This window comes from Lycorma delicatula, chromosome 3 (genome assembly GCF_047948215.1).
Source record: "Lycorma delicatula isolate Av1 chromosome 3, ASM4794821v1, whole genome shotgun sequence".
Lineage (NCBI taxonomy): Eukaryota > Metazoa > Arthropoda > Insecta > Hemiptera > Fulgoridae > Lycorma > Lycorma delicatula.
Window position 1 is genome coordinate 29,115,902 of NC_134457.1, and position 17,252 is coordinate 29,133,153.

Sequence of the window (17,252 nt, forward strand, 5' to 3'; positions counted from 1 at the left end):
AGCACCGTTTCTAGGCTCATCGGATATTTCATTAAGCTTACATTCACTATATGCCCGTTTTTTTATATAAATATACATAAGATTTCCAAAGAGAAAGGCACTATACGTACGGAAATAAGAAAATTGTTACAGAAGACACAGGGTAAAACGTGAATAAGTGAGGTATCTATGTCTTAGCCGCTGAGAAACAGATTGGAAATTATGTGTGACGTCAGGAATTACATCATGAATGAACCTCTCTGTAGTTCATGTTGTTCTAAGAAAAATAACGGCAGCCATTTTGAAACCGAAAACTGTATGATTTATGAAGATTTAAATTAGAATTTTTAAATAGTTATTCGTAAGTCGTTCGTCTAATACCAAGAAACCTTATAAAATTTCAAACAATCGGAAAAAGTATTTTGATAAAACTGCGTTACAAATAAATAAACGAGAAACCATACGATCAAGTTAAAATAGGACCTCAGCTTTGTTCTGTCAATGCACTTTGACAGAACGAAGCGACATTGTGCAAGGCGATTGGAATAACTAGGATTAATTGGTAAGTTAGGAAAAACGTGGTAAAGAAAATGTCCTTCAACTTTTGATTACTTTAAAAGATTGCCTTGTTGACTTTGATCACTTGGATAATCATAATTTATGTGCTATAAATTATGATTTATACACAGCTACTGAAGTGTGAGCTGTGCTAGCTCACACTTCAGTAGCCTAGCCACAAAACAAATGCGAGTATCCATTTTTTTTCTACGTATTTGTTTTTCAAATGGTACTCCGACTAACATCTATTAAAAGTTATGCTATATAACATAACATTCGCATTGTAATATCTAGTCGATCTTAACGATATCTCATGTAAATTTAATGACCTCGAAAAAGTCCAAACCTTTATTCACTTCATCAAAATGCTACTCGCAACAGGTTTTTAACGACGTTAAAATTGGTAATATTTTTTGCTTAGATTTAATCTAGCAGTTACACCTGTAGTAGTTAAATTAAACGGACTCCAACGAAAAAAATTCATCAAAATCAATGACCATCCTGTATGTGTAACGAAGATTCAAGTTTTGATATTAAAATACAAATAATAAAAACAAAAACATTCAAATCTAATTTAAAATAGTAGGAATGTATGTAAAAATAATGACGATTTGTTCAATGAAAATTAAAAAATATTAATTTTAATCCGAAACAACAAACTAAATCATTTTCTATCTTAGGCTGATCTGATTATCAATTATGAATCTAACGGTATTATATTTTGAAAAATAAGATATCACAATATTTCTTAGTAATATAATAGATAAACCAAATGAAAACTTAAAAATAATGTACCACATGTATTTTTTAAGTCTTCAGGAATGGATGGCACCAAGTTATTTTAGACTTAGGGGATGAGTTTCAATAATGCTTAATCTGATCATACCAAGTTAATAAAGAACCAGCACTCTATTATCGGTTACCCATCCGCCCACTTACAAACAATTTCAAGTTACATAGGTGTTAATACGAGAACAGGCGTATTAACGAGATACAGACTGACTAAAATATAATTTCTGATTTTTTACTTCGAAAAATAAATAAATAGACAAAACTAACATAAGAGAAACTAAATTACACAAATTTTAATGTGAAAAATAGGAATTATAAAATTAAAAAATCTAATGTGGACACCACATGATTTCCTTGTACGCCTATTAAATTATTAAATACACATTTAAAAGTACATCAAATTTTATTTCATTAATAACGTCTGATATTTTTTCATATATATAACTTTTTATTGTTAATATTGAATTATTATTTATTGTCAACATTTTTTTACAATCGGAGATCAATAATTATTAATAAATCAATATATTTAAATTAAAAAAAGGGAGATGAAGTCGGATTTGAACCGATGTGCCTTTCCCTTGTAAGATCCAAATATTTTATTAATTAAAATTTTATTTGGCTATAACTCTGGAACCAATGAAAATAACTACCACTTATGATATCGTTGAAAAGCTCTCAAAGACGGCTTATTACTGCAGTTAAGAAAAACTGCAAAATCCAGATTTTTTTTGGAATTTGAACTTTTTTGGACACATTTGGTTCAGTCGATTGCAACCAAAAGGGATGGTGCACAACTAGACGTTACACCAGTCCTAAATCCAAAATTTCAAAATCCTAGCTAATCGTTTTTGAGTAAGCAAGATACATACGTACGTAGAGACGTCACGCAGAAACTTCCGTTGAAATCTGAAAACCGAAATTTTTCGCGATCACAGTACTTCCTTTACTTCGTACAAGGAAGTAAAAAAAAAAAAAATCATTACTAATAAACAAACAGATTAATACACCACTGCAAATCAGGTCAATTAAATATCTTTAAACACATATCAAATCAGATTTACAAAGACAAATATGTTCGAGTACATATATATCTGTTTGTGTTTTTGCGCGCATGCGTATGGTATATATGTATTGTATATGACACATTTTATGCAAAAAGAGATTCATTTTAATAATCAAATACTATAATTAATTGCAGATTACACATACGAGTACAACCTACAGAGCCTAAAGCAGAAACTCTGATGTTTGTAAAATGAATAATACGCAAAATAATTAATTAATCCCCATAAATATCAAAAGCAAAGCGAAAGAATATATGAAATAATAATAATAATAATAAAATCAAATCAAATATATTTCTCAGTTAAAAAAAAACAAATATAAATGAAATAAATTGTTATTATTATTACTTTTTATATAAATAATAATGAATAAATTATTACGCTACTAATAAAATTTTATAAAATCAATAATGTATCACAACAAATGAACATTTTAAACAATTATTGAAATATATTAATTTCAATGCTTTTGTAACTCCAACTACACACATTATATACCATTAAGGAAATTATTACTTGTAAAAATAATGAAGTTAAAAAATTTAAACTAAAAACTTAAGTTTATAAAAATGTCTCTAAAATATCTTTTAACATAAATTTTATGTAACAACATTAGGAAGTCACAATTTTATTACGAAAACCGAACAAACTTAAATTGAACAAGATTAAGGTTCAAAGCTTTAATTGTGCGTTTATTATTATTATTAATAAAATTTAACAGTAAAACTTTAACTGTTATATTTTCGCAAACAGTAGACCTCGCGCAGTTCGTACTAAATTTATCAAATTAAGCTTTACAATGGTATTAAATTATAAATTGAACGTAAAAAAAAATAGAATTCTCGATCAGTTGGTTGTGGAATATAGTCGGTGCCAAAAATAACCATTGACGTAATCCAATTAGCAATATCTACTCGTATTGCTTGCGCTGTTTTCGAGACGCTGGAGATGGTTGAAACTGACTGATTGTTGATATAACATTTCTACTACATCCTAACTTGCTTTTGTTGTTTTTTTAATCTCATTGCGACTTAAAAAACAAATTTTTAGACAAAACAAGTCGTCTAGTTAGAAACATCAGATCGACGTAGAAAATACCTACAGTTTGTATTATAAGTAGATTTCTTTTCAATTTACTATAAAATCGATTTATACTACATATTATAATAAGAAACAAATCAGAAAAACAAATTATTCTATTTGAATAATGTACCTTGGAATTGGATGGAAAAAATAATTTTTTATTAAAACTGTTCATTCCATTGTTATATTTACAGCTCGATATAATACAGCTCGGTATAATTACAACTTGAAAGCTGTAATTAGTTTTAGATAAGAGTTTACTCACCTAAGAGGCTATATGAAAAGGTTTTTTTTCGGACGAAGTGCAGGAAAACTTTCGATTTAAACAAACTAGCAAAGTACCGTGCCACTAACGGGAACCGGTGGGCAAAACAGATGGGGATAATGTTTGACACCGCTGGCCGGTGAGTGGGGATTTAACCCACCAAAAAACCTTTCGCTTCGTTTATCACGTCCGGGAGCCGAATTCACCTAAGAAGGGCATGCACGTACTCCCGAACGGTTCTCTTCTTCAGGCGTCTTGGTGTTCGTCATGCTCCGGAAAACCTGGAGCAGAAAAATAGATTAGTAAGTGTACTAAACATAAAAGGGCATGGGTATTCATGCTGCCACTCTTGTGAGGGGGGTCTAGCGTCCTAGGGGCGTCATTACCGCCGTCTACCCGCGCTTGTGCAGACAGACGACGGTTCCGCTTTTAGGCTGACCTCATCTGCAGGTTCATCGGTCCCACGACGCTGTTCTTCATTACTCGATCTTTAGAAGTCGAATTCTTCACGATAATCAGGATCTTCTACGGATGGTTCAGCCTTCTGGTCTCCACATCCTTATTCTTGATGATGTCATTAACGTAAGCTAAGATCGTGTTATAATCTCGTTCTGAACACAGTATTTTACTGATGTTATGAACACCGATCTGTCCGACCAAAAGGGTAACTGTTCTGCCCTCGGCTACTCACCTCGACCACTCAAACACAGCACGAGCTGATGCATCTATGTTATCGCAATATACACAGATGTTATCAATTGCATTGTATCTACGGCGAAAGTAATCTCTAAATGGTCTGTGGGCAGTCAGGAATCCGACAACCCAAAAGTTTAGCTCCCCGATCCCCCTCCCGTACCGCGGTAGAAGATCCTGAATTAAGCTGAACGTCACGCTGTTCACAATGTGAACAGTGACTGAAAAATCAAAGTGAGTCCTATCTGGCCAAATTAAAGGCCTTACGAACGTCCAATAGAAGTACGACCGGAATCTGACGCGGGCGGCCACACCGACCAAACCCATTAGTCTGTTGGCAACGTCGAGAGTAGATCTATCGATGCTGAACCCCTACTGCTATCACGTAGTCCGCCCGTTCTCTCAACTTCCACCTGCAATCGTCCAGCAATTAACCATTGCAACAACTTGGTGAAGCCGTTAACCATGTTCAATGGCCTGAACACCGGCACGGCATCATCCGTAGCTGACTTTCTAATCAGGACGAGCCTAGTCCTCTTCCATGCAGGCGGTTTAAAATCATTTTTTTAAATATTGTTATAAACTGCCAAAAACTCGAACGACGTCATGTCAGCCACGATTCGGACAATTTCGGTAGGAACAAGATCCAGACCTGGACATTTATGAAGTTTCATCCTGTCCTTATCCTCCACCAGTTCCCTAAGAGTGAATTCTGGGATGTTGTCAGCCAAAATCCTCTCATGTAGGACATCCTAGTAGTTGGGAAACAACTTGTCTACGTTCTCTCTGGCATGCTCTTCTGTAAGGGTTGGAAGTTACCTACCAATTCATTCTGTAACCACTCTGAATCCACGTCTCCATGGATCCTCATCAACGTCACAGCTGTTTCCAGCAGTTCGTCTTTGCCGTAAGTGTAGCATTCTTGTATTGTCTTCTGACCAAATCGTAACGGACTCTGAGATTTCTCCTTTAACTCTGAATCGTCTCTGGTTCCGGATCTCTGCCACTGTCTTTTGGCGGCCCAGCATGGTGTTAGCTTCCCGATCTCCTCTTGTCAACCAGTAGGCATGCCGAATTGTGGAGTCGACCGGCCTGGACACTCTACATTCTTCACATACCTCGACAATGATATCCAAAAACTCCGTGGAGGATCGAACACCACGCAGCTTCTCAACGATTCTTCGTGAGAAGCGCAGACAACCCGCTCTTGAAACCAGTCGCCTCGGATAGGGCTCAAGTTTTATGACTAAATCAACCTCACAGGATATCAATTTGTGATCAGGGAGACTCACCTGCTGACTACCTATTGACCAGTTCCTGAAGATGTCCAAACGGTTTTCGGAGACGACGGTGAAATCTATACACGATCCGTGGTCTTCTCTGTCGAAAGTCTACTCACCCATTGTTTAAGCAGGTAAGTCCCAGCGCATCAGCCATCTCTGCAAGTACAATCCCTCTGTGATTCCTTCTTTTCCCTGCCAATTCCGGCGATTTTAACGCTAAATCATTGGAACCAACATCTTAATCCCATGTGTCATTATCGATTCCTACAACGCTTAAATACAGTTCTCGAATTCCACTAATGTGATGTTAGGCTAGTGGTAGCAAGAGCAAACAACCATGCCACGAATTTCCGTCCAAATATAAACCGATCCATTATCACTAGCCATTAACGGTTCACAGACCTTGGAAAGCATATGGCCGCTGTTCTGTCGGTGCTCGCCATCCACTGAGCTTCTGTAGTAGTAGTAGTAGCCTCATTAGGCTCAGACAGTAACATCAAGTCATAGTTATGCTCCAGAGCTATTTTCCAGCAGAGTTCGGAGGCCACTCTACTCCTGTTGGATACGCCTAATGATTTGTCCCATGGTCCTCCGACCCAAATAAAACACACTGTAGGACTACTGCATAACTGCCTCCTGTGTCCCTCCTTACCACAGCTGAAGCAGCACTATGTCCGGTCAGGACTAGTACATTTTGCCGAAGTGTATGTCCCCAACAGAGTAGGCACCTTATCTCTGCCTCTCTAATATAACTTCTACATAGAACCCAACCTTTGTTAAATCTAGCGTCCTTTATCTTTTGGGCTGCTCGTATACTTGTGATGACGGTTGCGTTCAAGGTGTCAGCATACGGCTGTCTAATGGATGTTACTTTATGTTCTTCTTTATCTCCAATTGTCCTAACAACGGCCTCAATTATTTCATTCTCAGTAGTATCAAGCAGCATGTCCTTAATATGGACAACCGTTCTACTGGAGTCCCTTGTTCGCTGATTTACTTGTAGATCAGATAACTTATACCTAAGGGCCACCCTGAAAGTTTCTGCCTGGGATGCATCTTTGATTTTTATCCTCCATTTTTCCTGAGGTCCCCGTCTCACAGATAAAATATCCCCTACCTCATTCTGGTCCACCGATTGTTTTACCGTCTTCAATAAGTCGGTAAAGGTCTTATCAGTCGACTTGACAACTACTATTTTGCACGACTGGGGGTGTGGACCTCGTTCTGCTGCGTGATCGAGCCGATGTAGACTTCACCGGAGCAGGCGAATAAATTTCTACCTGCTTATTAAGGTATCTCGTTAAATACACTAATATCTTCTCAATTGTTGATCCGACTTTATCTCTTGGCAGAGACAACACCGATCATTGAACCTCATCAAGTACCTTTCTTGAGTGAAGATAATACAGTACCCATCATCGTGCTTTCATCCTCATTATTATAGAATACAGTGAAGATGATCGCAAAGCAAGTCTCCTCACCGACTGGAACTGTGGCATCTTTCGTAATGCCTCCCATCTTTGCCTTCTGTCTCCTAAGCAAGATCTCCGAAGAACGGCCTAACAATTTTTTGGGATCTGACCAACACCCGTCTGATGTAGATTGTAAAAATATATACCTCCATCATCATTAAAATTTTCGGCTGCTTTTAGTACCATGAAATGTTCTTTCGGATACCTCCAACTCAGGAGGCCGACAAGTATAACAGTAATGCAATATACAGGAATAAGTGCGGACAGCAACAGTTGTTACACACCTGACTAACTTAATTGTGCCTTCAATAATAATAATAATAATAATTTATTCTGTCCTCTAAAATTAAATTATTTAAATTTATTGCTTAAACGACTATTGATAAAGATTAAAAATATCTAAGTCGTAGGGACTGCAAATTTTCAACTCCTACAACACAGATCATAATCAAAAAGTATCTTCTTTTAACCATTCTGTTCTTTATAATTAATGTTTACAACATTATTTGTAACAAAAAATATTAATCACAATGATTTTCATAAAACGAAGCGTAAGAACCCAAACTTTTCGTACATTAAAAGTGGAAATTCTTATATGATAAATCGAAAAACACAATTAAAATAAGGTGTGATTTTTTTTTACACTGTCTTACACAAAGTGATTTCCCCAAACAAAATCTCCACAGATGAATTTTACTACTTCAAAAAAATAAATAACCCGCCGGGTTGGTCTATTAATTAAACTCATCGTAATATTCGAAGTCGAGAGTTCTCAGGTTCGAATGCTAATAATAGTAATTGCTTTTACTAGTAATATAGTAATTATAGTAATTTGCTTAGGTTAATTTTGGTTAAATTATATTTATAAAATAAATAAATATAAATAACCATTTATTAAAATTAATAAAGAGACTGTTGATTTTTCACCAAATTCCGATTGACTACTTTGTTTTTAAATAAAGCTGTAGCTGCGGTGGCGTTAATACCTAAGTACCCAATAATTTTACCATAATACCGATATTGTAATTACTGTTTCCAGAAATTCAAGTCATCAGTGTCTGATCGGAAGGCTTAAAGATGAAGGAAACATGACAGAAATTATCTTACGAGTCAGACAAACTAGAAATAAATGCTGTGTGACGTCAATAGTGGATGGGAATCCAACACTAAATATCCATGGCTTGACGAAGACAAAACATCTATGGTAACCACTTTTTCAATTCTTTGTTTAAGATAGATATAATTAATAATAAGAGATAATTAAAGACGAAAAAAACTGATACTATTTTACACGTAGCATACTATAAAAAATAATTTCAATTTGATCTCTTCATAACAAAAAGATTTCTTAATACTAAAGTTTATGATAATGTAAACTTAAAAGAAATGGAAAAAGCGTTTGGCTGTAATTATAAACTATAGACACAACAAACCGTCGAAGTGTCAAAATAGAATCTCGTTCCACTCAATTAATAGTTAAACAACATAAATTAAAAATAAAGATCATGTATGTAATCAATAAATAAACAACATTATTATTATTATTATTTGATCCTTCTAATAACAAACAAAACACTTAAATTGTTTTACTTAAGTTAAAGATTTAGAAACAAGAAATGAGTCAATTTAGTACAATTTTTATTCATAAACAAAATATAAATATTACAAGGAAAGTATTAAAAAAAAAAGTATTAATAATAATAACAACAACTCAGCCATTTCTCAAAATAGTCAATAGTTAAACAACTATAATAATATTAGTAAATTATAGTGATATTGCTGTACATTGTTAATATAAAAAAATTAAGCGACTAGGTAGTATAAGATTAGCTCCCGATTGAACGAATATTCTCGTCAGTTTTTAGAATTTGTTTGTACAATCACCTAAGAGTGATCGAGTAAGAAGTAAATTAAGGATTTTCCCTCCTCCAGTTTTATAAAGCAAATTTTTGTAATGAAACGAAAACATACACCTTAATTAAGACAGAGGTAAAAAATATTCTTATTAATGTTACTATTAAAACAGAAATCTTAAAAATGATCGATAGGAATAAGACGCAAAGAATATAGTTAACATAATGTATTTACTTAATAAATTTTATATTATGTACTTAATGAAAATATATCGATGGAATTCTTTTTTTATTTATTAAAAATTAATTAGGCATCAAAATTAATTTACGTATTTTTAAAAAAATGTATTAATTATTAAATAGCAATTAAAAAGTTCATGTAACACTTGTAAGGAATATTAACAACTAATGGTGAAACGGAACGCATTATCTGTAATAAACAAGCGATTCTTAAGTGGTAATGTTTGCCAATAATAAATCACTTACTTCGTCAGTGTATAGTAAACAGCCAACTTATGCGACTAAAATTGTAAGTGGAGGGGATCAGATTGTAATGCTTCCAAGAGCAGCGTACAATTATCAGTGTGTGTGAAGCGAGTGAACAAGATGGTTATGAAAAGTGTAACTAGACAATACGCAGCTGCTTGTGCAGGTTTGTAAATTTTGTATAAATCATTTAAACAAAATAATAATAAAATGGAAAAATTATGAATAGTATATTTTTTTAAATCTACCTTTTAATATTGCGGTTTATCATTCGTTAGGAGTAAAAAATAATAATAAATTAACAAAATATATTAATAAAAACCAAACATAATTAATAGTTTTAATACAATACCGCTGAATCAATCAAATCGAACTGTTATAGTAACGTGTAAATTAAAATTTAACAGTTGAGTAGCAGTTCGTTCTGCATTGTTTAATCTAGTTGAAACTTGTCTGCTAAGGACAAACATACATTTTGTCGGTTAATGAAATTGGTTACTGAAACAGATTCTATTCTTCTGCCAGAAAATGTAGATGCATTGCTGGAATATATTGATGCGTGTTCGCGGCTCTATCAGGATATTGTGAAATTGACAAATGAGAATGTTTATATAATTACAATTTATTGGTTTAAATTATAAGTTCAACAAGACAAATCAATAACAATGACAATAGTAATAATAATAATACGACAATCATATAAAACAAATAATAAAAAAGTACAGTAAGTAAAGTAAAAATTATAAAAGTATCACCACCACAATAATAATCTGAATGATAATAATAATAACAAACAATAAAAAAAAATCGCACAACAATAATTATAATAATGGCAACAGTAAACAATAATAATATTAAATATCAATAACAATCATAAATGCCAATAATAATAATAATAAACAGAAATTACATAACAGAATTTAAAATAATCATCAGGATTTATTCGTAGGTAGATAAATAATGAAAACCAAAATTCAGTTCCATTGACAAAAGACATAGCATGACCGCTACTCTTTTGTTAACAACAATAGTACAACAGATAAGATAAGTACAAAGTTATTTTACTGTAAATACCTTTGCTGTTCACAAATAAAACCACCCTTACACTTTATGAATGACATTTAGGACATTAACTTTTTCACTTGCTTTACAGTAACTCACCGACCCATTTCTTGTTTTCGTGTACTGAAATTACATCGAACCTGCACTCGAAATTTGCTCCTTCACTGCAGAATCTCTATTTAACAAATTTACTCACATCTGCAGAATCTCATCTCGAAGACTCACATGGTGGAACTGATTTTTAACTGGTCTTCCCCGGAATATTTATACTCCTATCCTCTTTATCTTCCGGAGCAGACCCCAGTTGAGCGTGAGAATGATCGACAGCCCTCACATTTTCCCATGAAATTCCAACCAAGCCATGGTCCGATAAGTTCTCGCACGGAACGACATGTGTTTAGTGTGTCAGTACGCAGTATTACAAAGGACCACTGTTAAACGGACCTGTTACCTTTACTAAAAAGAGTTCCTTTTAGTCCCTTTCTGAATTACTTCAATTATTATATTTTCTACTACTTTCTTCTTAATTGGTAGGAATATGGTACTCAAGTCCATAGCGGATCTGTATATTGTTATCAGACCGATATAACACCGGTCTTGTTACAATACCTTTTATTATTCTTTAATTTTTACGAAAATATTCACATAAATATTTTCTTAAGTAAATTTGAATAAACTTTCCGTGAAAGTACTGAAAGGAAAATAATCGCAATTAGGTAAAATACATTTCATTAATTATCGATCATCCGTTTCTATTTATTATCTAGAAAAAATCGTTGAAATTTGTTTTCTTAAATGCATCATCAGAAAGAAAAAAAAATCAAGGTAAAGGAAGAAGATAGGGTTGCATAAAAAATTATTTGGAAAATTATTTAAAATGATATTATTTAATTTCTCTAAGTCAAATTTCGTTTATTATTCGTTGCATGTGTAAATTAATAAAAATAAAGTTTACTAAGAGGGGAGTTGCAACCCTCTCGTTTTTATCTCCTATTTAAAACTTCTAAAAGATTTTCGTGCAGAAATTGGGAAATTGGGATATTTTATAGATTTAATTTAATAAATTTATTAAAAAAATGAACGAACCTATTAATATTTTTAAGTTAAGATTTAAATTAGGGTTAAGATAATTAAATTCTAAAAGTACTTTCATTAAAATTAATTACAGCCTTCCTGTCCGCAAAGAACGAATGCATCTACGGGTAACAAGCAAATTAAATAATAAACAAAAATATCATAATATATTTATTAAAAACAATTTACAAACTATAAAAACGTATACAGTATGTATAAAAACAAGGTTGGAACAGATAAACACGTTAAGTGCCAAATAATCACAAAAATGTCAAACTCACGTGATTATTATGCGTCTCAATAATTCATTTATTTAAGTCATATTCTAGCGTATTCATGTAAATAATTCAGTATCTCAATAACCCACTTAAAACAGTAGATTTTAATTGGTTAGATAACAAAATTTGACGGTTATAAGTTCACCGTAACCTACAATCGTTGTATTTCTAATTATGCTTACGACAAAAACACATAGTAATATATTTATAGTTGCATACAATTATTAACACAATTACCAATTTCATTTTTTTAGGCTTGTCAGGTCACTTAACAAAATAATTTTAAGTTTACAATAACAGCTTATTTTGTTTATGCGACTGATTTTAAATGCGTGTTGAAATGTTACATATGGCTAGCCCTTGTCTTCTCCCGTAGTACAATTAAAAAACACCCTTTTTTGTCTATTTTTAAATAACTGATAACTGAAGGTTTTGATAGGTTCAGTTTTGATCACTTATTAGACTTAAAATCCTACGAAACCAGAGAGGAGGGAGGGACTGAAAGGGGCAAAAAGGATTTTTTTAAATATTTGAAAATAAAAAACAGCGAATTAAGAAAAAGCAATACAGTAAATTTTGAAAGACTAATTAAACTAATGCTTATCTTGTAATTTGGTTTTCAATGACATATTACTTTCCCGTCTAGATAGCGCTACAGTAGAGCTGTAGCTCTAGAAGGGAAAGTACAGTAATGTAATATATGAGCATATTATCGTAGTATTTGGGCATATGCGGTTTTCACCGGATCTAGAGGTTTTGACATCTAAAGAACCCAAAAATCAAATTTTTTTTTTCAATAAACAAAAAACATTTTTTATTTATTATTCCTGATGAAAATTTTCCGGATATAAGTGTGTGTGTGTGTGTGTTCGGTGTTACCTCTAAATCATCTTATATCACCAAAACTACTGAACCGATATATACACGGGGCATTGATATTATTAAATTTTCAACTTAAAAGTTCAAGGGGGTGAGGCTGTAGAGCAAGATTATTCTCAGTATCTCGAGATTTCGCCTAATGAAATCATATTTTTTCTTAAGCACATTTCTTTAACATTGATCCTTAATTTACAAGTAGATTGTGAAAAACAAAATAATTAGCCATTTTCAAAAGGCGGCAAAAAAAAGTGTAATTATACAGAATAAACATCTTGTATACATTCAGGAATTATATAAAAACATTCCCAAAGTCAAGTTTTTTGGAATTTTGTAAGGTCAAGGAAAGAATACGCATTATTTGATAATTTTTCGTTTACAACTTATTTTTTTCCACTTTCCTCATTCTGAAATCCTTTATATTCACTATCACGGAACTTAATACGAGTAAATGAGTAAAATTAAACAAGCCAAATAAAAAAACGATATTGTCCTATACATAATTTTCTCATTTCATTTTATTTTTTATATATTATAAAGTGGCAGGGAGATAATTCCAATCCCAGCAGTATTAGTTGAATTTTATTGGTAACGTCTCCAAGATACTGTCTCCCGACTACTATTTTTTTTCTCCCGACTATTATTGGTTCTAATTAACATAACATATCCCTGTGATCCATAAATATTACAAATTACATTCATTACATGAACAAGCAGCGCAGCTGTTTATTAACAAACTGCTTCATTTACATTATCAAATCATTTTTTTTTCTTTTTAGCGTACAGATTTTAGTGATATATGGACCTGGGATTTGCTGGAGTGTGGTTTTTATCAACTTGATTTGACAATGAAATAATCAGGTTAATTGTTTCTAGTTTTTAATATAATTTCTTTATTTAAAAAAAAAAAAAATAGAAATATCAGACACTACAGTAAAATTACAAACAAAATTTTTAATATTTACTATATTTAAAATTTTAAATCTTTTAAGGAATTAGGGTTTATTATTATTCCACACTTTCACAGCCTTTTGTCGGTGACATTCCCTAAACTCGGAGTAATTTATACCAACGAGAGATTAGGCTTGCTATTGTTGACTAAGTGGCTTCCGGGCAACATGGCAGGTATCAATTATCACGCTCATTTGCATTAGCGCGTGGGTCTTCCACTGGATCTTCAATTTTTCAAGCCTGTTGTGCAAGGCAGATGGTATTATTCCCTCCGCAGATATAATAACTGGGATTATATAAACATCTTTTTGATTCCACATTTCTTTAATTTCAAAAGCAAGATCTGTATATTTCTGCAGTTTCTCATTCTTTTTGGTTGAGGTTGTTACTTGATCGGATGGCTACGTCTATTAGGTAAGTTAATTTTTCGATTTTGTCAACCACTATTATATCTGGTTTATTACAGTTGATGGGTTTTGCTGTTACAGTTCCTTGTTCCAGAGAATTTTTGCATTGTTGTTCTCCAAAAATGAGGCTGGCTCATAAGTACAGCAGAGCTTTTTTGAAACTCTAACTTGTATCTGTTGCAGAGTTCTACGGGTACGATTCTCGCCAGGTTGTTGTGTCTCCTGGTGTACTCCGTCGGAGCTACAATCGGACAGCCAGTGATTGATTATATGTTCTATTGTTTCATTGTGTTGCATACATGGACTACATTTGTTGTTGATATTTTCTTCAAGAATAAATTTCTTAAAATTTCTTTTTGCTACTACTTGATCCTGTATGCTACATATAAACCCCTCCGTCTAGGAATGTAACTTTTCCTTGCACAAACCAATTATTTGAATCTGCTTTGTCGACTCCTTCCTGGTCTAGGCGGTGCGTATATCTCCCATGCAGCTCTTTACTTCCCCAATCTGCGTTGCTCTCTTTCTTGTGTTCTACGTTGTTAGTCTTGTTGGCTAGGTTTAATGGCGTATAGTTTTGGTCTGTCGCTACGATGGCTAGATAGAAGGGGTGTTGTCTGCTACGGAAGTAATCCCTTAAGTTTTCGATCTGGCCGTAGCATAGATTTTTAACATCGAGTACTCCTCTTCCACCTTCCTTTTTCGGCAGCGTGAATCTTTCTTTTGACGAGTGGATGTGGTGGGACCTTTCTTGGAAGAATATTCTTCAAGCGAGTCGTTCAACTTGTCTCAATTCCGTTTCACTGTACTTTATTATACCTAATGCATACATGAGTACTGATACTGCACATGTGTTTATTATTATTCAGAAATAATAGGTTTATATATCATAAATTTACATACTGTTGTAATATGAGTAAGGTAGTACGTTATTACAATCAATATTTCAGTTAGATCTTCCTCTAAAAAAAAATTACTAAACTGACTATGTGATTCTTTTCATACGCATTTTTCATACACCACAAAATTCAATTATCATAAAGTCACTTATCTAAACATACATAAACCTGCTTTTTCTATAGAATGATCACCTCTGATCCCTCCTCTCGTATCTGAGAACCGGTGATCCCATTCGTATCCCGCTGACAATTTCCAGCCATAGTTCACGGTCCTCTGCCAATCTAATCAATCTGCCTGATGTTTCTCCTGTCCCCTCTTCTATTTAGTCCGTCAATCTTTACGGCGGTCTTCCGCGTCATCTGCTGCTCTCGATTTTTATCTGTACGACTAGGTTCTCAAGATTTTCGTCAGGATTATACGGTCGAAAAACCGGAGAATACGCCGGAAGCATATCGTGGACAATCTCGTTTTCTTTCCCATCTTTGTGACGCGGAGCATTCTTCTGCAGGCCCACTTTTAGAATTCATCAATTCTCCTCCGGTATTCCACCTTGGCCCAGGTCTCAACGCCGCGCCGTACATAACTACTGAGAAGACTAGTACCTGAAGCACTCTCATGATTACCTGATAGTACCTGAAGCTTTATATTGCTTTATTCTTCCAAATTGCTGTCAACTTCGTAAGCGCCTTCTCACCAAGATAATTCCTATTCGTATTTCAGCCGATGAGTGCCCTATCTTTATCTACTGTGGATCCTAAATAAACGAAACGATCCATTGGCTCTGCCTACAAACATAAACTTTATTTTTCCGCTGTTTAATTTCATCTCTCGCGTCTCATTCCTGGTCAACTCGGTCGAAGATCTCCTTCAATTCAACTTCAGAGCCGACGAACAGGGTCGTATCGTGAAGATATATTTTATTTACTTTTCAGAATAAACTTATTTTCATATTTTTTACGAAAATTAAATAAATTTATAAAAGCGGTTCTGGGTTTCGAATTCCGGACAGGTTCAGCAATTTTCATACGCCACAAAATCCATCTATCATGAAGTGGATGTATCTAAACGTAAGCCTATTTTTTCTTTAGAATATATAAATTAACAAATCTATTTTCATATTTTTTTTTTTTACGAAAATAACATCCATTTATAAAAATTAATAAAGCAATCAATGTTAACATATAAATTACGTTAAATAACAATTGGATTTAAGAAGTAATTACACAATAAATGATACCCTGACAGAATCTGGTTTTTAAAAATAAACTGCAAGGCATGATAATTATAATTTTGAAAGTTTTGTGAATATCTAAATTAAAATAAACAATTTGTTGAACTGTGCTGAAAGCATATAACAACATTTCTAGTACACAACAATTATTCTCCCCTAAAAAAAAAACTTGAGCATCAGAAAAAATAAAATCAAATAAACTTTACAACTTTAATCCAGTTTTATTATAATCATGTGAAATATTTCTTCTGTTGTAATAAAATATTTATATTTTTTTAAGTATAAATTTCTTTAATAGGATTAATGTTAAAACAATGATAATTAAAATATCTTCTCTTAAATATTTTGAGTACGTGTCAAAATAGTAACAGTAATTTACAATTGCTTTATCTTTAATATTATTGCGTACCCGACGACGTTCTAGTTTGCGCATTAAACGGAGTGGCGTAGAATGGATGAAAATATTGACGTACGTAAAACTAAAATATTTTAAACAACATTTCAATGAAATTTACGTAGAAAAACACTTTATCTTAGAAATATAACATAATATTACTTGTCAAAATATAGAAAATTCAGTTGACGTGCTGGATATGGATTGGATTGTTTGACCGGTGACCTAGATATGCTACCTACGATGTCTTGTCATCTGTTCTACTGTTGTCACTACAGTTCTACGATGTCATGTACACTATCTGTTCTACTGTACTATTAACAGTAACAAAAGTACTTCAAGTACCCCTGAAAAAACTACTGTGCATCTGTGTATGTAAACATTCTAAACTTTGACGTGTAATAATATAATAGTTTTCATGTTCTCAATATAAAAGCATAAATTATATCCTAATAAATATACCATTATTACGAGAACTAACAATTAAAACATGAAATTTCCAACATGTATCCTTTTGTTTTAGTAACAAACAGTTAAGGTTCATATAT

At 33.0% G+C, this 17,252-nt stretch overlaps 1 protein-coding gene across 1 annotated transcript in view; it reads left to right on the top strand.

The window, feature by feature from the left end:
* LOC142320830 (uncharacterized) overlaps positions 1-17,252 on the top strand; it is a 214,989-nt gene that overhangs the window by 180,067 nt on the left and 17,670 nt on the right. The window contains exon 5 of the mRNA XM_075358806.1: positions 9,580-9,697. Coding sequence (XP_075214921.1) covers positions 9,580-9,697 — 118 coding nt within the window. The remainder of the gene's footprint in view (positions 1-9,579; positions 9,698-17,252) is intronic.